The 22,625-nt window shown below is 38.6% G+C and overlaps 1 protein-coding gene across 3 annotated transcripts in view; it reads right to left on the bottom strand.

Moving 5' to 3' along the window:
• MAP3K9 (mitogen-activated protein kinase kinase kinase 9) overlaps positions 1–22,625 on the bottom strand; it is a 58,289-nt gene that overhangs the window by 31,148 nt on the left and 4,516 nt on the right. For all 3 annotated transcript variants that reach the window (XR_004980283.2, XM_036383746.2, XM_036383747.2), the window contains exon 2: positions 21,211–21,624. Coding sequence is in view for 2 of the 3 variants with exons in the window: in XM_036383746.2 (XP_036239639.1) it covers positions 21,211–21,624 (414 nt within the window). In the remaining variant the exon portion in view is untranslated. The remainder of the gene's footprint in view (positions 1–21,210; positions 21,625–22,625) is intronic.

Genomic DNA, 22,625 nt, shown 5'->3' with positions numbered 1-22,625 from the left:
TTCTAGAAATCCAGATAAGGGAAGACATTTCCTAATTAATCCTCTCTCAGCAAGCCAGTAATAGCATCATTTTCTTGAACTGCTTAGAGGACTTTTTTTTTGTAAATCCAGATACACACACATAAGCTGGATATACTCTTCATGTAAATGTGTTAGGAGTAGAAGCTCTATGCACAATATTTTTTTTTAAGTCACTGTTGAATAAATTTATTTTGATCAGCAATAGTATGCCCAATTCCAGAAGACATGTAGACCCCCACAGACTCTCTCCCCCGTCATTATTAAACAACTTTTTTCTGCCCTTTCTGTGGCAAAGAAGTCCACAGCCAAAAACTTTAAAAACACCGTGAGGCAGAACTCAAGAATGCTGTGATATAAGACACCTTCCTCTGGAGCTGGAAAGTTGTACTGTTACACCACTGAGTTTAAACCAGAGCCCACAAGTACCCACCCTACTTTAGCAGCATCTCATTATCCTCTTTCTTTATCTTAGTGCAAAGTGACCACACAAGCCACTCCAGCAATGCAACATAAATTAACAGAATATGAGGGGACTAATCTTCCATAACTAATGGAACCATAAGCCCCTGAAATGTTTTAAGCCACTTTGTAAAGCACCAAAGAAAGAAATATTTGTATTGGTATTATTCCAAAGACTTCACATCAAAAATCACCAAGCCAATTACGCACCATCACTACATGGCTATGTTTTTCATGTCATTACAGACACTATAGACAGAGGTTCTTAGAAAACGTGAGGATTTTTTTTCTTTTTCTATGGATGCATCAATTGCAAGAAAAAAAAACAAACCAAAAAATCCCAACCAAACAAAAGAAACCCCATGACCTCCATAATCAAACATGGATCATAACAAAACCTATAAAAGGCAAATGTGCTGCAAAAATTACATAAAATAATCTTCAGGACCATTTTCAGCAGTCCATGAGAAGACTCAAGTGTCAGCCTCAAGCTGATACAGCTTTCTTTTTTTGGGGAGGGAAGAATCATTCCTTCCAATAATTAAAATGGGGATTCCCACCAAATAAAACCCAAAAGTGTTATTTGAACCCTTCTACATTATAAGTAACACACATTTAAAATGTTAAAATACAGCTTTTACTTCAATAATAGAATTCACAAAATACTACTTCAAAGATTTTTGTGGGACAACTCAAGGTGTAAAGAAATTAGACCTACAGTCAAGCTCCTGGTTCTTCCTTCTTTTGCAAAATTTCTGACATGACCAAATGCTCCTTTTTCCTAATCGCAGAGAAGAGACTGAGGCCTAGAGTTACTGTTCTCTTCATTGTGGCAAAACCATATGCATTTTTAGAGCAATACTTCAGTGCACAACAGAACCACCACAAGAAACCAAGGTAGAGAAGGTGCCTTCCTTTGGGCTTCTTCTTCAAATTAAGTCTAACTTTTTTACTTCTTTCTAGCAGATGAAGAGGTGCTAAAAGAAATTGCTAGCAAGTCACTCCTTGATTGCAAAGTGAAAAGCTTCCTAGAATGTACATAGTGTTTCTTTTTCTAGCTTGTACCCATTCTGCCTAAAGAACTGGCAGAATAACAAAATGTAATTTTAAATTTAAATGCAGTAATTTAGAGATGTACAGTGATGTTGTAAAGTTAAAGTAAAACTCTGAGACAAGAAAGTATGGGTTTAGGGGGTTTGAGGATTTTTTTTGCTTCCCTCCGTAATCACCATGAGGAACAAACAAATTTATCGTTCACAGATCATATTCTGTCTGAATGAGGTCAATAACAGGACAGAGCACCATATATCAGAACTGATACATGCTTTGTACATACCTTCCTGGTAAGAGGGTATTTAAATCTAATTAAGTCTTGATTTGTATTAAATTCTAACGAAATAATTAGTACTTCCATAGTTCTTTTGTATCCAGAACTTGTTCTTTTGTCAGAGGCAGGGTAGTAAGAAAAATTACCATGACAAAAGACTACAGAGAAGGACAACAAAAGAGACGGATTTATTGCAAGTCTGATTCCTTAGTTACATCCTTGGCTCCTTTTCTATTTCCTTGTAATAATTGCTTGGAATAGTAATCTTGAAATCCAAATTTTTAAAAATTAATTTTAAGAATGGCATCTGTTTCAGTTCTCTTTATTGTACTATTCAGTATCAAAAGGCTCACTTGCCAGGAGTCTCCCTCGCCCATCTGTCAGACTTTCAAACCAAAAGCCTTGACTCTTCCCTCTTGTTTTTGCCTGAATTTCAATGAAGAACTTGTAAATAGGTGAAATTTTAATTTGTTTCAGTCTCCTCCTTATAAAAAAAAGACTTTTACAGAGAACACACAGGAGGTTGCTAGGACACTGCATTTTGCTTACACTAATCAACATGGTCTCGTTTACTTCTGAGTTTTACCTACAATCAGTTATTACTCTTGGTTTAATACTCTCAATGCAAGTCCTCTTCTGCAAGTACTACTTCTGCACTTGTATTAGTCCATGACAAAACAAACAAGATACATGAAACACAAACAAGCAACATGCTCTCTACAGTTACAGAATTAATGTAGTTTCCTAATTTAACAGATTTGATTGCTCAGGACTGAGATAACAGTGGACAGATTATTAACATCTGGCATAACTGCATTGAGTTTGCCTGGCCAGGTTTTGGTAGTGGGATGGGTGGAAGATACTAGAAGCTTTTCCCATGTCCAGCACAGCCAATCCCTGGTGGCTCCAAGATGGATGTGCCACTGGCCAAGGGTGAGCCAACTGGAAGTGACGGTAACGCCTTTGTGACAAGATACTTCAGAAAAAGAATAAAAAGTTACTTATTGTGCAGATGTAATTGCATCAAGAGAAGAATGGAGAGAGAATATGTGAGAAGAACAAATCTAGGGACACCGATGTCAGTGCAGAAGGAAGGGGAGGAGGTTCTCCAGATACCAGAGCTGAGCTTTCTCTGCAGTCCATGGAGGACCACATGGATGCAGAGATCCACCTGTACCACATGGAGGAGACCCACACCTCCTCCAGAGCAGGTGGATGCCTGAGGAGGCTGTGACCCTGTGGGGGCTCATACTGGAACTGGCGCCTGGCAGGGACCTGCAGATCTGGGGAAAGGTTTCCTGCCAAGATTTGTGATTGTATGGAGGACCCATGTTGGAGCAGGCTGTGCCTGAAGGACTGCACCTGTGAGGGAAGAGTGCAGGAAGAGTAACCCATGTTGCAGCAGTTTGTGGAGTTGTTGCCTGTAGGATAGTTCTCCATGGACTTCTCCAGCATGAGTCTATTTCCTGTGGGAGGGACCCCACACCAGAGCAGTAGAAGGACTCCTCTCGCTGAGCACCAGCAGGAACAATGTGTGATGAACTGGGCATAACCCCCATTCCCTGTTTCCCTATGCTGATGGGGAGAGGAAATACAGCTGGGAAGGAGGGAAGGTTTTGGGTTTTTTTAAGGTGTTCTTTTACTTCTCATTATCCAGCTCTGAGTTTTTTTACTAAGAAATTCAATTCATATTTCTAATTTGAGTCTGTTTTTGCCCGTAATGGTATTTGATGAGTGATCTCTCCTGGTCCTTATCACAACTCATGAACCCTTTGTTATATTTTCTCTCCCCTGTGCAGTTGCAGAGGGGAGTGACAGAGGGGCTTTGGTGGGTGCCTGGGAATCCAGCATCAACCTACTACACTACCAAAACAAGTTCAGGTGCGGATATAGACCACTTACATCAAAACATAGCTAATACACAAAGGAAGTAAATCTCAATCTTGTCTACTGATTTTAAAGATCTGCAAGTGGTGCAGATGTTTAAAATAGGTAGCAAATTTAATAGAAAATCTTTCACGTTCCCAGCCTTCAAGAGAGAGAGTGGCAGCAAAGACACTGGACCCAGTCTGCAAGCAACCAGGGAAGAACGAGATCCAAACCAGCAGGAACATGAAGAATGTGTATCAGCTTGTTAGGGGCGGATCAGCCTTTCCCTGTTTCAGGAAGGCCCATGCAAGAAATCTCTTCCTGTGTGCAGGCATAGAGCCAGCCAAATTGTAGATGAAGGTCTGCTATGTACTACTGCTCCTCTTTTTCCTCTCTGGCACAGGCTAAAAGCTGATCTTAAGTAGCATGGTAGGAGCTGACCAGCAGTCTACAAGGGGGACTGGGGAAGCAAATCAGGTATTACAAGCACATTCAGACTGCTTGCACCATCCAAATGCTGCAGCAAAACAACTTTATATAGGAAATCACCATGTTCTTTGCTTACTGTGCAAGTACAAAGGAAAGCATGGTGGCCTAAAGTGCCATTAAAATGGTTAGCAACCTTCGGTGAAGTGCACCATGCGTGCGTGTCCTTACAGGGACTAATAATCCATTAGTGCTCATATGTTTTCATACAGTCCTGAAAGACTTGGAACTTGTCCTTAGGAAAATAAGCATTTGACAATGAAGTTAATTACAGCTCACAGAAATTCTGTTCAGCAAGATAGCTCTTCAATATCTCCATGTGTCAGAGTGTAGAATGAATATGACCAAATTTGCCTTAGTATCTCTTCACAAAACCTTCCTGAGATCAGGCAGTCATCCAGATACATATGATTCAGCTGTGCAATTTCAACCACTAAAAGTGTACCAAGAACTTTATTAGCACATGGACTTTCAAGAGTCATTACCGACCCTTGATCTGACCCCACTGAGAGCCAGCCTTGATCCGACCCCATGAGAGCCAGGCAGACTGCAAGTGCTGAAAGACAACAGCCAATCAAGGCACGTTAGATAGTTGAGACAGAAAGTTAGAATTAAATACTGAGCCTCCTCTTAACTAGGTTATGATGAGATAGTCCTTTTTCTTTGAAATTAAAATGTTTACTGAGCTTCCTCCATATTCTTCAAGAACATCTTTGGTGCCCTACAAGAAACATCAAGTTCTTTTCCTATCAAACCCTTGTGAAAAATTTTCTAATCTGTCATCATTATATTTTTCAGTACTTTTTGATAGAGGTTTCCATCTATGCGGTGCTTTGGCTTCTGCTTTGGCCAAAACAAGTTGCAGTAACAAAGGGGAAAGGCAACACTGCATGGCATGCCAGTTTCAATCCCTACAGAGAATGATGAGGTGTTAACTCTGTCAATTCTGGTACCATTTAAAGATGGTCTTCTTACTTAGTATGGAAGTATTATGTACTCAGAATCCTGTTATGCTTGTCTGTGATTTGGGCTAGCAGCTTTTCTAGCAGAGTTGAAAGTGATGGAAACCACCTTCTTGAGGTCAGGTGAAGCCAATTTACCTTCCCCACTATTAGCACCATTCCCTATGTACATTAATAGCTAGCAGATTTTCCACACATTCCAATGTCACTCTTACAGAAAGTCATCAATCCCGTGGAAGCACCCAGATCCTACTGATAACAGATCTCAAAGGTTTTGGTTCTCGGTTTCATGAACCACAGCTGGGTATCAGTGGCTTCAAGAAGAATGAGGGTTACTTTTCTAGAGCCAGGGCCAACTTAGATACTTTTGTTGCTTTAACAAAGGTTTGTAGTACTGAAAACAAACATCACAGGAACAGATCCACCTAAGTACAACTGACACAATGTTATCTGACACTGAGTCAGCTCTTCTTCCAGTTCCACCAAATTCCAAATTATTATGCTTTACTAGAAAGACAAAAACCATCTGCCTTAGTATTCAAAGCATACAAAACCAACTTGGTTAAGATTTCTAAAATGCCATCATATCCTTCAGCCTTCACGTAGTTCCTACTGCAGGATCGTCAGTTCTGTTTCATCATCACAATTCACTACGGAGATACATGCCTTTCAGAAGGAAAAATCACTGCAGAGAAAATACTGACACCTGCAGCTTCAAAATTTTGTTATTAAGGACATCGTGCACAGCAAGAAAACTGCTAGTTAGCTCTAAGTGGCAAAACAGAGGGCCAAATGATCAAATGAACTCTGAAGGAATACAAACTGAAGTTACAAAAATTAACAGTTTAAATGCTAGCTAAGTTACAGCTCTGCCATAAATTAGCAGATAAAACTACAGAAGGGTTGCCCTGGAGGCAAATTAAATAAACATTTCTATAGAGATGAAATTCTGTCTTGCATGCTTGCAACAGATGCACACCTGCCACAGCCTCACATGTTCAAAAGGTGAATGTCTTCTCCTTCCTGTTCTCTCCCCTCTGTAGCTGTGGATCATTACAGTGAAAACTGTCTTACATGAAACCAACTCACAGCATCTCAGAAGGCAGTCTTCCCAGGCTCCAAACAGTCAGAGAAAAGACAAAGCCTCTACAGAAGGGGATTCCAAGCATATATCTAATATACATGTCTGAATTACCCTCTACAGGAGCCTGTAATGACAAGAGGCACATCTGTCCTAAGTGCTTACTCAAGCCACATAAATCTCTCTGGTCTGGTATAAACAAGCTATTTCAATTACAGAAGCTCCCCTACACACATGGATGTTAGAGAGACATCTGGTGAAAACCAATTTACTTATCATTCCAAGATTACCTCAGTGGTCTAAACATGTACAAAAGTAAGTAGTCAGAAATATATTGTTCTATTCGTATGACAGCTAATGTAAGCCAAACTGGTACTACTGTAAAATAAGTCGTAAGTAAAACTGTCCTTTTGTCCACAAAGGCAGCTGAAGGTCATCTCTCATTGCATCTTGCACCATTCACCTTAATAATCACTGAATCAGTTGAAAAGTCAATGGTGAACATCACTGAGAAACACCCGAAGCCTTAATGCAAGTAAGATGTCACTTCAGATACTATACAGCTGTGTTTTCACTACTCATGTATCTACTAGAAAGACTTAAGAGCAGATATACAGATACACCAAAACAAAATAAAAATAGGGGGATGAAGATGTATAACCATTGAGGGGCATAGAGCTATATATCCTTTGATCTACTTGTACCTATGTTTTAAAACACCTGAAGAGACTGGGTAAACCACATCTAATACATATCACTTCTACTTCTTAGCCACTGCGTTAGGAACTTTAAAACTGCTGAGCAAATTTTGTTTTGGGAATATTTTGAACTTTGCTCTAGTGCTGCAATGCAAATAACTGCATTGTTGATATACTCTTCTTTCTGCTTAACACAGCTTATTTGTATTACAATGCTTTTCCTCTTTCCAATTATGCTAGAAGCTCTAAGTCTGAATTTCTTTCCTTCTGCCAGAATATACACATTTCTATCCCTTTCCTTTAATTTTCTTCTTCTTAAACCCATCTTCTCTCCTTCTAAATATGCTCCTCTATCTTGCACAAACAGAAAAACCATCTGCAGCAAATTTTTCAATCCGATCACTTAAACAAATATAATGAATCTTTACTGAGGTTTCAAGTTAGTCACTACAAAACCTCAGTCATATACCTCCTATTTTTAATCTAACACTATACTACCTCCTGTATGCACAAAAAAGATAGTTCAAAGAGGTAGATTGCTTTCACCAAGGGAAATTTTTCACAAGGTAAATGAAGAAGAAAAGCTTGGCAATGAAATTAACAGCTGCTGTTTTAATTCTCTGTTCTGCTCACATTACACTAGCAAAACAAGAAAATGTATTATAATCTCCTTTCACAAACAGATACTCCCCCTGGAAGGTGGTAACATCATAAGACTTTTTTCCCTTGTTTCTCTTGGAATGGTTATTTTAGTTTCCAGATACACTTTTGAACAGTTTGGACAGCATTCTTCCTGTCCAGTGGGCCAAAGCAATGGGGAACAGCTAGTAAGGAAAAATAAACACCTAAACATATTCTGATCCAGTTGATAGCAACATCAAAGAACTGGTAGAAAATGGATCCTCAACTGTCAACATTAGGTGTCAAGGCAGAAAAATATGGTCATAAATGCCTTTTTCTGGTTTCTGAGCCTAGAGAAAGGATTAGGTTAATCTGCATAGTTTAGTGCTGAACAGAATACTCCTTTGCTTTGCTTGTGTTGACTCATCACTTTAGAAGTAGAACAACATTCAGGAAGGAACTACTACAGTATGATCTTCCACAGCAAAAATATCCCACTTTTATCTATCAAAGTAGAAGAAAGGGGTTGCTGCTCTACTGCACGAAATAGTATGAACAGCCAGGCATACCAAAGCTGGCTTCAGCTTTTTCCACTATGCTGCTGTCATATTCCTGGTTTATTTGGCACACAGTACACCAAAAAAATAAAGACGTTCCTGACTTAAAAGGCAAAAGTTGGTAATAACAATACCAAGGAAATCAGGATTACCCTGCAATACCACCACAAGAATTAACCACCAAACTGCCCATTGCCCCTATACTTCATGACAACAGCTATATCAACAACTTCATACTCCATTTCTCAGTCCAGAGAATGTATGTGTGTATTAAGAAATCTGAAAAAATTGCAAAAAAATCTAAGACGGTCTCTTGTATGGTCCAGCTGACACCAAGTCAATTATCTCTGCATGATGCTACTCAGTAAACCTGAAGCACAAGAATAGAAAGCTATTAGCTAATAAATGTCACGCCTGATGGAAATGGTCACAATAATTAGGTGAAGGAGAAATAAAGAAATAGAGCAGGACTGAGTGTAATGAAAACTGAAAGCATGCAGAAAGAAATCTGTAAGGAAGAAGGTTAGAAGACAAGGAAACCTGTGGGGGAAAAGAGCTGTTATCTGTAGTACACCAGGGTATAATTCTAACTTGATGGATGATTGCTGGCTTCATACTTAACTTCCATATAACTTCTCTCCAGCAGCGACAATATAGTCAGATTTTAATGCCAGAGTAACTATTTTTTTATTGAAATACAACAGGCAGACCATGAAAAAATTACTACCTAGTGATAAAGCAACATTAACTTATGTATTTTACAGTAATATTTTAAAGTTTTATCAATTTTTCATAGAGACCCATACAATTCAATAGTGTTTCTAGCAGGTCATGGTGGCTATCAATGCTTTGAAACAAGTTGGGAGAACAAAGTATCAGAAGCTCTTTTGCCACCAATATAAAACTGACTATAAAGGTACTCCAAGCAAGCCTGAACTTAAAGGGACCTCCTGTACCTAGAGACAAAGCAGGTGGTCGATGTCCCAGGTGAGGCCCTGACTGCTGGCTACCTGACACAGCACCTGGAGGATGGAGAGTTGAGAAGGCTTGAAACCCTTAAAGGTGCTGGCAACACCCAACACCTGTAAGTGTCAGTGGACTTGAGTAGTTCTAGTTCAGTCTCCACCAACATGAACACTGCTGTGGGTCAAGTGCTTTGCCCCCCAACATTCTACAAATGCAGAAAGCAGTCACATCAAAACAAGAGGAAAATCTCCAGCAAAAGCACTCAGCCTGTAAATGTATCCCACTCACACCCATTCCCAGGAGCCACAACCCATTACTTTGTGTAGTGTTTTCGTCCCCTTAGGGCCACATCAGCTGCTGACATAGGCCAAGAGCTAGATGGCAGCAACAGCAATGGGTGGGAGTGACAACAGAGGAAGGACTATAAATACAAAAAATGTCATTGTTATTTCACTTGCTGCAGAAACATTCAATTCTAATATTTAAATCATTAACTAGCTGGATTCGGTGAAGTTTCTTCCCCAGTCTCCCTTTTTATTTGGCCTCTAAACAAGGTTACTGCTTTACCTCCAATGCTTCAGCATATCTACTTTCATTTTGTTAAGATTGAAGATGGGTGAAAAGACCACTAGTTATGACCTGGAAGGCTGAAAAATGGCAAGGGAAGTCAAACTCACATGAAATGACATTATTTCACCTGACTTTTGTCTCCCAGAATAATACCACACCTTTTTGACACAGTTGGGTGTTTTTGCAGATCATTCCAGAGCAACTGAAGCACCAATGGACACAACAGCCTAGTACTGGATTTGTTTTACCACAGGCTTTTGCTCATCTGCTACTGTACAATCACTATTTCAAACACCACTAAGGCCAACCGTAAAGAAGGGAACTAATGTTACCCTGTTGTAGCTGGAATGTGAAAGACCACTGCCTGGAGTATCATTGTGGGTGGGAATACTGGACACATTTTATTTCTCCTCCATTTTGAAAACAGAACAGCCTACTGTGGCTTTACTGACCAAAATGGAAAATACCTAAATGCAAACTACCAAAAGTGGTCAGATGGTAAATAAGCATCAGCCCATTTACTTCTTCCATTGAGGTAATTCAGGTACTGTAAAGAGATAGATCAGATACTGAGTCCACCAAATCCCAGGTACAGGAACTTTAATGAAAGAACAAAGTAAAACCTTTATGAAAACCAATGCTGTTTCACTCCAAGATCCTCAAATGCAAAACATGAGCAGGGTTTCAGTTCTAAATAATGCAAGTCATTTCTGTGGTATGATTTAAGAGGAATCCAGGCCCATACAGGGAGGTACTACCATTAAAACCTCTCTCTGCTGCCAATACAGCAGAAGTCTCAAGTGCAAGAGTTGAAGGAAACAGAAAATATTTTCATTTCCAAACAAACCCAAATTTATCCAAAAATTGCTTAACACAAATCTCCCAAGAAAGCTAAAGGCTTACTGAAGTCAAAGGTTTGCCAGAGCAGATAAAAGACTGAGTAATATCACAGGATCCAGACTCTACCACCCACCCACAGAAGAATACGTCCAAAACTGAGTCAATCTGTTACAGGAAATTTGGTTTTGAACAAAGAATCTTTTCACTCAACTGCGTATGTTTTCTAAGGGATGCTTTTCAGACCACAGAATACTTAGGCAAGCAAGAAGAGCTCTGAAGGAGGTTTATTTAATTTTAATTTCTTCACTGACACACATAGACCCTGGAATTTCACAACTGGGACACACAGTTTCAGCCTACAGAATTTTTTTCACTCATCTCCCCACAATATAGGTATAATTTGCACTTTGTACAAATCCCTTTAACTGTCTTCTAATTTCCAGACCAAATACTTTCAACTACAGCAAGGTTGTGAAATTCATGCAAATGTAGATTAATACTTTTAAATTAAGACTAATTCAGAAAAATCAGATAAGCATATTTTGCTTCTTGCATGGGACAATTACTACTTTTTCTACTTGCTTTTATCTGAAAAAAGAATTATAAGTTCCACTGTACTCTGAAGAAATGCAATGCAGTCTTCAGAGTTTTTATATGTAAGGTACTATAGTAATACAAGTATTGAGCATTCTCCTCTAGTTTTTGAACAGTCCTTATTTCAAGGAGACAAGTATTCATAAATGAAACAAAAATATTCTTGAATAGAAGACTGTTCCACTGAATTTAGTCTGATTGTTCTAATCCTATTTTTTCCTCCTATAAATAAGCAAAACTTCCCAAGATACATGTCCAACTCAGATGCTGGAGGTGGTAAAACCTGGATGTTAGATAAAAAGATAGCCTTAATATACTGCTTCATGCTGCTGCATTGTCTCAGAGAGACAGGGGATAGCTATCACATCTGCAGTTAGCCTAACAAGTCAAAAAAGCTATTGCAAAGGGAACAAGGGACTGAGGTTGCCAGGCAATCCTTTTTTAATTATTAAGTCCTTTTGGCAGTACACTGGCATTCTGTCTTGAGGACAGAACTAAGCATTTGGGAAAGGATTTCAAAAATTCGCTCCAAAATGAGACCTCATATTGTAGCAGTTTGCCAAAATCTAATTTGCAATTTTAGCTCTACCTTCCATAGTCAGCCTGCACAGCTTTGCTTCACAAGTATCCAGATAATGAGCAATCTGCTCTTGATCCTGCATTCAGAGTACTTAAAGTGATTAACAGATCTGCACATGGAATAAGTCCGGGCTTTCTGCATGTAGCCTTTACATACCTTCTGTTGGGTACTCTGCCATTCATTTCAGCAGGACTGCATCTTTATTCTAATATGTGTTTGAGGTACAGAAGGCTAAGTGTTGCATGAGATGCTAGAGAGGACAGAATTTAAGACCCACTCAAAATTTCACATCTTAGAAGCAAAACCAAAACCCATAAATATTGCCTCTAGTAATAAGCACATATTTTCTCTCTTATTACTAACCATTCAGCAACAGTACATTAAAAAAATATATGTACACCTTGGAAGCAATACCTCCTTAATTACTGGGTACGAGTCAGGGTTCAGCAAATCCATAAAGCTGCATGACTGTCCTCTTCTATCAACCTAGAAGTGATGGATGTGACAGCACAGCAGTTCTTGGATTTTAAGCCATGCAGTACAGTAACTCTAAAGAGCTAATGCATAATGGGGGAGGGGAGAGGAAAGGCCTCCAAAGCCCCGATATATTTAGAATCGATCCTTTCACCTAGCTAGGCTGTAAAAAGTCTTATCACTTTAGTGATCTGTACAAAACACACTGAATGCTCAGGTGAGTTTCTGGGGAAAAAAGAGCTGTTCAATTCTGGTTTCAGACTAAATCCTACCATACTGCTGACATTGCAACAACCTCTAGCTCAGGCATGGATTATTGTACTCTTCATAATCAGTTAAATGCTCCAAGGAAAAAATATAATTACATCTGTACTCAACACAGGGCATTGCTAAATTGTATCACTTTGAAAGCCTGCAACACTTCAAGAACTGTATTAGGCAACAACAAAAAAGGAAAGGAAAGAGTAAAATCACATGAATGGTATTCATCATTCATCACTAAAGACACTACCTGAAAAGAGATTTAATAATATGCTGGTTTAGTGGGAGCTGTTTCCACACAAATATAAACATGAAATTCATGATGGAAAAGGTAGCCCAAACTGTTTTGTTTTAGTTTCAATTAAGACATCTTTATGAAACAGTAAGTAAAACCAACACCAACTCATTCATGGAATAAGCTGGTACTCCAAAATCTAGAAGGTAAGAAAGACAAAACTTCACAGGCAGCAGCACAATCCACACCATAAGCTGGGGTGTTTTATGGGGTTTTTAAAATAACATTCAACCTAAAATATTTTTTAAAAGGTAGAGAGGTGTATTTTCATTCATCAGAACAAATGTTAAAAGGCATTTAGATGCAAAATCCAAGCTACATCTGACAACAGTAAAACTCAAGAGTTTCTTGGATATTGCCAAGTTTGACCTTAAAGTGAGCAGAACAAGTTGTCAGCTGCTGAGAAAGAGTGGATTCCTGCACTATTGTACATGAAAGTCCACACAAGACTTTCAATAGAGCTATCAAAAAGCTCTTGACTTTTAGATGTGCTGCACTTCTGACAGATTTTTTTTGACCCAGCTTACCCTGTGATTAAAGATTCTAACTACAATAACCTGATGAAGTATTAGGAATATTCTGTGGTTACCAGATAACCATAATCATATCAAAACCACACATTATGTGACTGATTACATGAACAAAGGAAAAGCTAATCAATAAACCCAAGGCAAGACTGACAACACTTCAACAAGCAGAATTGGGCATATAAAGTTCTATTAATCAAAGTTATCGTATTTTTCTTATTCCCAGGATCCTTGAACAATGCGAAGTCAAAAGGAACTAAAGACTATTCTCTAACATCTTTCCATAGGCCCATACTCATAAAGGAGAAACAACAGGAAATGCAATGCTTTTGTGATAGGTGGACCACATGGCCTGGTCCACATACATCCCACCACTCTTGTATGTACCATCCTTACAGCAATTATTCATAGTAGCATTTCTTTTTAGTAGACCAAGAACCTTCCAGGAATCTCCAATTTAAGCACAGAAATTGTTGCAATAAAATCTTAGTGGTAAAAGTACTGACCTGTTACTAGTAAGTGGAGCTGCTGGCACACTGACAATCATTTGCTACACATCTTAATAATTAGTCTATACATAGGCAAGGAGGAAGCCATGTTTGCATTTAGATTTTTCCAGCTGTAATATAAACAGGAGATCCCAATATTTCTCAATGGCCAAACCAAACTCTAGGAACCTGTTTCACAACGCATCAGAGATGGATGTGCAGAAAACTGGGAGCTTGGCTTGTAGCTGTAAAATTATCCCAGACGTAAGACACGCAGTATTCAAAACACATACAGAATTTCAGAGACAATTTGAAATCCATATGTGCACAAGATAATGCTTTCTCTTTTGGGAGGGTATTTTTGTTTTTAATAAAAAATGGTGTTGTAATAAATGTGTGAGCAATACAACAACACCTCTAGAAAGCTTAGTGGAAGGGCTGTGTGTGGCAGTAATACAAACACTTCATAGGAAGGCTGTGCGTCCTCTGGCTACTTCCTTCCCAAGAGGATCCAGAGTGATGCTGCACCAAGCTGCCATTACCACCACAATGACTAATCTACAGATCGGGACACAACAGTCTACCATTCTGTGGGCAAGAGCTCTTCTTTCTGAACTTAAGAAACAGTGATGAAACCAAACAACACAATTCTGAATTGTTATGCTTTGGAATAGTTTGTTTTCTCAGTGCATGAGGTTCTGTTACTATTTCTTTTTCATATCTGCAAAAAGCTCGGGTCTGAGGAAGACTTCCCATTAGCAGTGGGACAATTAACAAGCAATTAGCAGACACTCCAGTCAACTTTGGCAACCTTTTGGCAATCAAAGTCGACCGACATAACAAACTATTCTAGAATCAGAAAGCAAACACATACCAAAAAGCAGCTACTTATAACCATGTGCTATGCCCTGTATTCTTTCAAACAGCTTAAGGTTTCCCTTGTCCTGTCATAAGGAAATGCTCGCAGTCATCAAGATGGGATGTAACTTAAAATTAAAGAATCATCTTGGGTGATGAATCATCACTTCAAAGAGCAAGACAGTGTTTTATGTCCGATGCTTCAAGAGCAGGTTTGCTTCAGGTATGTTGAAATTCTGAATGGAATTGTTTGATAAAAAAAGCAGAAGTGAAGCTGCTGACAGAAGTCAGTCAAAATAAAAATTAAGTTTATTGATGTGGAAGAAACACCCAAAAAAAAAAGTGGAGATCAAGGAATTATTCTAGCTTCTCAGAGATAGCACAAAGCTGTTCTCACCCTTAACTGGCTCCTTAGAAATTTCCGAAGAACACAGCTCTGTCACAGATGGTCAGACAGTGAATTCAGAGGATGCCTACAGACACTTGCTGCATGACCATGCTTAGGTCTGTTCTACGCTTCCATATGCACAATTTGAATAAAGTGCTTCATACCACAACTCTAAGTTATTTTTTCTTAGGAGCAGAGAGAACCCAGCAAAAAATGTGCACAGTGGCTCAATTACATCAAAAGGATATTAGCTAGGGTTTCAAATGTAATAGACACAAATTAATTTCTTAAAAACAAGAGGTCTTTCCATACTTGTCTATTAGATTCCATTGCTGAAGTTGCCTTTTTACTACTTAGTGTGGGCAGGAGGACACCAAAGTGTCCTTGTGGACATCAAACATTTCATAAAGAGTCATATTTTTGACTTGCACCTAAGAGTGAATATATCAATCTATATTCAACTAAAACAAACTATTTACAGAAGATGTATGTAATTTTGGAATTCTCAGAAATCTACTAAGACGTGAAAACAAGACTGCAACACGAAAGCATCTGTCAAAGCTCTCTGAGAGGAAAACAGCTGCACTAATTTACAAAAGCTAATGAAGAAAAAATCCAGGAAAGTACCCAAGCACAACACAGAAATTGTCACCCTACTTCTGTGAATTCCTGATATTTTAACATCTTAAAAATTAGCAACACTTTCAGGCATAATTTATATCTTCTGCACTAATTGCATATTTTTTTTCATTCTTTTCAGTGAAAATGTGTAGTATTAATGGCATCAATTTCCTCATGATATTACCACAAGCAAAAAATTATGGCTATTTGGAATTTTTTTTAAACTACAATACAAGTGACCATCATCTTGCAGCTGCGGTCTTTCACACCACCCGTCCTGCCATAAAACTTCACCTTTTTACCACTTTCCTCTTACAGGCCAAGGGACTACCCAACTAAGGCCAGACCAACTACTCATCCAGTGCAAAGCATTCAGATAGCACTGAAATAGCTTCACGATATTCTACATGAAGCATTACTCAGCCTTTTAATTGCACTGACAAAGGAAATCCATTCTGATAGAAGGTACAACATTGGAGAGTTAGTCAGCAAATTACACTGGAGTACCAGAAGCAGCAATAATAACTGTGTGGAGTTCCAAACTGCTCTGCCAACATACATTCAGCAGACCTTGTAAGAGTTCTCCTCTACACCTCTGCCAGACAGAGGAAGAGGCTTACAAATACTGTTCCTTCTCTGAAAAGACCAACAGAAGAGTGTCAACCATGACTGGATTAAAATAAAAAACAGGGAATATTGTAAGTCCTAGGAACAACTATCCATAAACCAGGTGGAAAGTCAGCTCTACTGGCATCTTTACGAACAGATAAAGGCTTAACTACATTAACTAAGCAAAGCTATAGCAGAGTTTGGAATTCTTTCGGAAAGCAAGAACTTGGAATAATCTCAGGACATCACAAGCTTACACTGGTGATCCAAAAAGTACGAGAGGTAAAGACTTCAAATAACTTGAAAGGAAAAACTACTGACTTGGCTGAATCAGAATTGCTGGGGTTTATTTTGACCTCTGTCCTTTCCTCTTTCTTTGACCTTGGCAATGTCACTTTGCTGCTAATCTTCTGTGCCACTTTGTGGAACTCAACCATGATGACTTTTAAAAAGCACTTTGCTAACTGGCACCTTGAGCAAAATCTTTCAATGTAGTGCAAATAACAAACATGTTTTGCTGAGACAGAAAAAAAAAAAAGATCAAATATGCTTTTGTTAGCTCTCCATAGTATTAGTTAATTGGCTTTATTCCTATAGCAATGCTGGCATATCTAACACGGACAGACAAACAGGACCAATTTCTTTATTTACAATACTTCACTAAAACCAACAGCAGGACTGTTTCTTTTTGATCCTAAGCATTATATGCCAGGCACTTTTCTCTGGCCAGAAATAAGACTTGAATCACAGATGAGAGATAAAAGAAAGGGAAACTCTTAAGAGCTATTCTAAGTGCAGTCATGTTGATGTCAGTGGGCATTTCTAGTTGCTTTTTTTCCTACAGCTCAGCATTTAGATTATTTAGGTGCTTTCACATTGGGAAAGGCCTACTAAGGATTCCACAGCATATGGCTCAATGGCTCACCAATGTGCAACTGAAGAAGGAAAGAAGGAAATATCACCACATGAAGAGAAGCAGCAGCAGCCACTGAGGATTCTGTCAGATTAGTAAGATTAATTTTCGTATGGAATAACTTGAATCCCTTAAATCAAATGCCCAAAATGAAAGAGAAATACTTATCTCCACACACAGCAGAACCAAATAGTTTCATAAATTACCTTTTTTCTCTCATGTAGTTATATGACTGACATATAAGTTGGTAATGCCATCGGAACACTTGTCTACCAGACTTAATGCCAGCTGAACTCAGACTCAAGAAAATAATTTCACCATTTCTAAAACTAAATTACAGGTGTACAATTCATTCTGTAAAGACCTTTCTGTACTCACTTCCTGATTGTATCCCCAAAACAATAAAACAGGCAGCCCTCAGAACCTCCAAGATTTACAATAAGTCTTCCTCAAACAAACATGGTATTAAACATACAAAGCACTTTTCCTACAATCTAAATGTATTAGCATTAAATGTTAAGTTATGAAAATGTAAAGAAGAAAAAAAAATTTAGAAAACTATAGAACAGAAAAAATTTCCTTCTTTTAACCAAAAAGATGGATAACATCTTGTTTGGAAAAAAGATGGATAGCATTTGGAGTGCTTTTTGATGAGGAGTATCTCAAGAAAGAGACATCTCCTGGAATCTTCAAATAATCATCTGAAGTTCAGTTCAGATGAACTAAAGTGAACTTATCTCTCAAAGTAATCAAACCCCTATGTTCTTTATTACACTACCAGAAATGCTGACAACTATTCTGAGCATTGTTTGGTACACACTGAGTCCACCAAGCTGCAACAGTTTAAATCAAAAAAAGATGCTTTCTCCAAATCCTTATATAATGGGGTAATTTCTCAGACTTGCATTAGGGTGCCCACTAGATATGCTCAAAATGTAACTGTGACCTGCTTAAAAGATTCATCATGAAGTACAGTCCTTGTGCATTCTGTGTCTGCCTAAATATAAGCAGACATCTGACAACAAGGCATTCTCTGATTTTTTTCCTATTCTAGTAGAAAGAAGGATTTTAAATAAGGCAACTCTGCTCTTTGCTCAACAACTGCCCAATCTTGTTCTCTACCTCCCAGATTAACTCATCCTGCAGCTTCAGAGGCACTGTGTACATCCCAGCTGGTGCCTGAAGGCAAGATGAGATGTACAAGAATCACAATCTATTACTTAACGTAGGCAGTAGCAATCAATAGATCAATACAGCTGATGCTGCCATGACAGCTCTACAGCACTTGGAGATGTTTAGTACATGTAAGAAATGCATCTGCAAGAATCCTTTCCAAGCTCTTGCCAGCAGAATCTCTTTGCTCACCACAGACACATCACTGCCTGTCACCTAGCGGGTGGTAACTTGTGCAAAGGAAATGCTACAAGCTTGTAATTCTACAAGCACAAAGCTAACAAGATAACCTGCTCTCCATTATCCATGGTAATTAAAAAAACAGTTCATCAGAAAAACAGACAAAATGCAAGCTATATATTAATCAGGATGCAATAATGTACTCAGTCCAGTAATCTTTACAAAACTAGTAAAAAGCTTTTCACAGGAAACAGAGCAGAGAAATTTCTAAGATGCTTATTACATATAAGAGAAAAGGGATTTCAGCAACGCAGTGACAGAATAATCAAGAAACACATGACTTAGGCAGCTCAAAGTTGTTCATCCTACAATCCCTTATCCCCACAAAAAAGCTCCACCATTGTCATAATCTAATATTTATGATGCTTGCTCTGTAGGTACACTCAGAAAATAATGTGTATTTCAAATGTTTAAAATAGCATACATTTTAAATGTCTCTTCAACCACACAGCACAGAATTAAGAACTTCATTTTGTTTAATAAACAGCTGTTGCAATGTGTCAAGCCCATACCCGAGGCTACTAATTTATCTAATTTCAAAAGAGAAAAACAATCCAATAATTTTTCCTTAAAATATCTTAAGTTCTTTCCTCCAGTACCAGCTCCTACATTCATTTAGTTTCCCAAATGTAATATTGCTTGCTCCAGTCTTATCTGGGATGGAATTTTCCAATACCCATCATTTCTCTACTAGATCAGATGCTATCTTGGTCACAACCACCATGTAAATTCTCTATCTTTCCTCTTCAAACACACAACATCTCTGAATTCTTTCAGAGGCATTCTGACTCATTCTTCCCCTTTCTTTACTATTGCTTCCTCCCAAAAGATGGAAATTATACATGTAGCAACTTCTCACTGGCCATTAACAGTGCAGCACAATTACACTCTGCTGATTCTTTGTGACAAGAGACATTTAGTCTTGCTGTTGACAATCCACGTGTTTTCTAGCATCCCTATCTGTCTGGATGGCAACACTGTGCACTGGGTGTCCCTCTGGTTGGCCTGGTTGTCTTGCTGAAGCTTTTCCCTTTTATAACTAGAAGTCTCTGGTCTGAATAAAACGTGAAGTACTAGAAGCTAACAGATTTTTATCTTAGAAATAACTTTTCTTAATAACTTAATTCTAAACCTCAAAAATGTTCAACTAGCACTTAGCAAGGAAATATTAATGGCCTGTTAGCAAAATAAGCAAGTAAATAGTTTCTTAGGTAAGGAGGAAAGGCACAACACTGAAAGGCAATTATTTCTCATTCACAGATGCAGCCAGTCATTCATTAAGTCATGTAGCAAATTATTTCTTAATTTTACAACATTTATTACCATGCCATATATTTGCCATCTGTAAGGGAAGGGTTTAGATATCTTTTAGATATCAGGAAATCTTTATTGACATTAAGATTGCCTTACTCTAACAAAATGGGAAACTTGTTACTATAAGAACAATACTGTAGAAACTAACTTGAATGCTCTTATAGTTCCTTTTTTCCACTAACAAAAACTAATAATACATTTTTTACTCTTCCACAACCAACTAAGTAAATTCATGGCCACAATCTTTGAGACCACAAAAACATAGGAAGATACTGGAAATTTACAGCATTGCAATGGTTAATGCTAGTGAATCTATTTAAGATATTAAAATTCCCATCTATCAGACCTCTTTGCTAATGTCCCTGCCCTCAAAGCAAAAGGGAACATATGCCTGCATCCCAGACACCCAGTTCATAGAGCTTCTTATCAACTCAAGCCATAGATGACAATGAGTTCATACTAACACACCAGTCTAAACCACTACATCCAACATGCAGGTCTGTGTTTGCTCTTGCCATCTAGACACAGATAAGCAGATAGAAAGGCTAAGCACCTGCATACTGCATCGGGAAAGGAAATTATGATCTTTAAACCACTGCAGCACTTTGCTCCCACACTCATAAATAATATTCTATGCGTGTGTTTGACTTTGAGAAGTTAAAGTTTGTGAAAAGAGACACATTACAAGAACAGCACCCAAGCAACACACAGTAAAGCTGTATTATAGAGCAGCTGAAATCAGCATGATTTCCACAATCCTAACTACCAAAGTTTCCCTTGCTCTCTAATGGGTGAGCTGTACCATGTAAAGCTGTACCATGTAAATATCAGCTGAAGTCCTGAGTGTACAAGGACATTTTATGCACATGAGTTAATGTTTCTGTCAGCACCAGCTCTATGACGGATAAAGAGAAGATCCAATTCTGCTGGGATCGGTTAAATCTCCCATAAGGAAAACAGGTTTGCATCTCATCTATACAGCAAAATCTAGCAAGTATAATGAAAGCCTAGGAGCATTTACCCTTACAAAGAAGCAGTTATTCTTCCAAAAAGAGGAAGAATAATACACATTCTAAGTTCAAGTTTATTCTAAGGTTTTCTAACATACAGAAGTCTGTTGAAACGCCTAGACACTATATGAACAATAAAACCTAGACACTAAATGAATATACTAGCAAAGCATAGTTCATTCACAGTTGTTTTTCCATCCTATCATTTAAGTTGCTTCTACAGATTGAAAGCATTTGCATGTATCCTGTGATCTCTAGCACCATACTGCATAAAAATAAACCCTTCTGGGATTGAACTAGAGGATACAGTGGTTCACTAAATTAACACTACTCCCCTCTTTTCTTTGTATGATTTTTTTCCCCAAAACCATGTCCCAGCACCCTGACTGTTCACTGTGTAGCACTTACTGTTGCTGGACTTGAGGTCACGGTGAATTATGGGAACAATTGCTTCCTCGTGCAGGTAGTTCATTCCCCTGGCAATCTGCACTGCCCAGTTCACCAGTATGTCAGGAGGTATCCTTTTACCAGACAGCACCCTATTGAGCGATCCTCCGCGGGCAAACTCCATGATCAGGCAAAGGTTAGGTTCCTTCAAACACACGCCCCTGAGGGCAATGATGTTGGGATGTTTTAACATTGCAAAGAGCTTGGCCTCCTGGCGGACATTCTCAATGGTCTGGCTGATGTCCTCATCAGGGTCATAGCGAGCTGCCTTGACAGCAACCTCATCTCCTATCCATACAGCTCGATAGACTTTTCCGAAGCCCCCTATGCCAATGATTTCTTCCAGAACAAGCTCTGAGAAGTCGATCTCTAGGACTAGGGAAAGAGACAAAGAAAGATGTAAGCATTTAGCAACTATGCACTCTGTACATCAGCTGAAGGTCCATGCTGGCCGACTCACCTCTGCCCTTGGAGGAAGGGCCAATTTTCACACCAAAACAATACAAAGGAAAGCAGTGGGCCTTTCTGACAACCTTTTAGTGCTGAATAGTATGGTAAAACAGACCTTGTAATGTCATAAAACTGGCATGAAGTACTCACTGTAAATGGTAAAACAATAGAATAGCCATCTCTTACCACAGTTAAACCCTTTTACTACTGATGCTCCTGCCCCTACTCCCCTTAAGGATAAACTCTCAATTACACTACTGGATTCTGAAAATGAAAAACACACTCACCAGCTTATCTTTGCTGAATTCACAATACAGTGCTTAATGTAAAATAGCTAAAACTCAACACAAAACGTATCTGCTTCTCCATTTGTCCCTTATTTGAACGTCTTTTGTTGAACTGCCACAACAATCTTTTAGTCCTTCCCAAATCACACTAATTCTTCCACACCTCTCCAGGCTTTGCAGATTTGTTCCCCACAAGAGATCTGTTAACCAGTTCCGACATAACCAACAACAGTGTGACAAACAGATGGATCAAACCATATACTGAGTGCACAGAGCAAGCAATAAGAAAACCATTTCTTGATTAATGCATACTGCATTTTCGTTACAAAAACTTCCTATTCCCATACACTGACAGCTATACTTAACAGACTGACACAAAAAAATCTACAGATGCAGCTGTCTCAATTCAGCACACAAATTGCACCTGGAGTAAAAGCAATAAGAAAATGTATCCTGTACAACTGTACACTAAACACAGTTTATATGGGTGGCCAAAAGAACCCATCTAACACTGACCAACGTAGAATAAAATTCCACATACTGACCATCGAAAACATGTAGACACAGCTTAATTTACAGTAGTGGAAGGCTACCACTGATGCTACTCTGTATGACATTTGCATGGTTACCAATTACAGT

The sequence above is a fragment of the Molothrus ater genome, chromosome 6, assembly GCF_012460135.2.
Source record: "Molothrus ater isolate BHLD 08-10-18 breed brown headed cowbird chromosome 6, BPBGC_Mater_1.1, whole genome shotgun sequence".
Lineage (NCBI taxonomy): Eukaryota > Metazoa > Chordata > Aves > Passeriformes > Icteridae > Molothrus > Molothrus ater.
The sequence above is the reverse complement of the archived record's forward strand: the minus strand, read 5'-3'. Positions and strand labels throughout refer to the sequence as shown.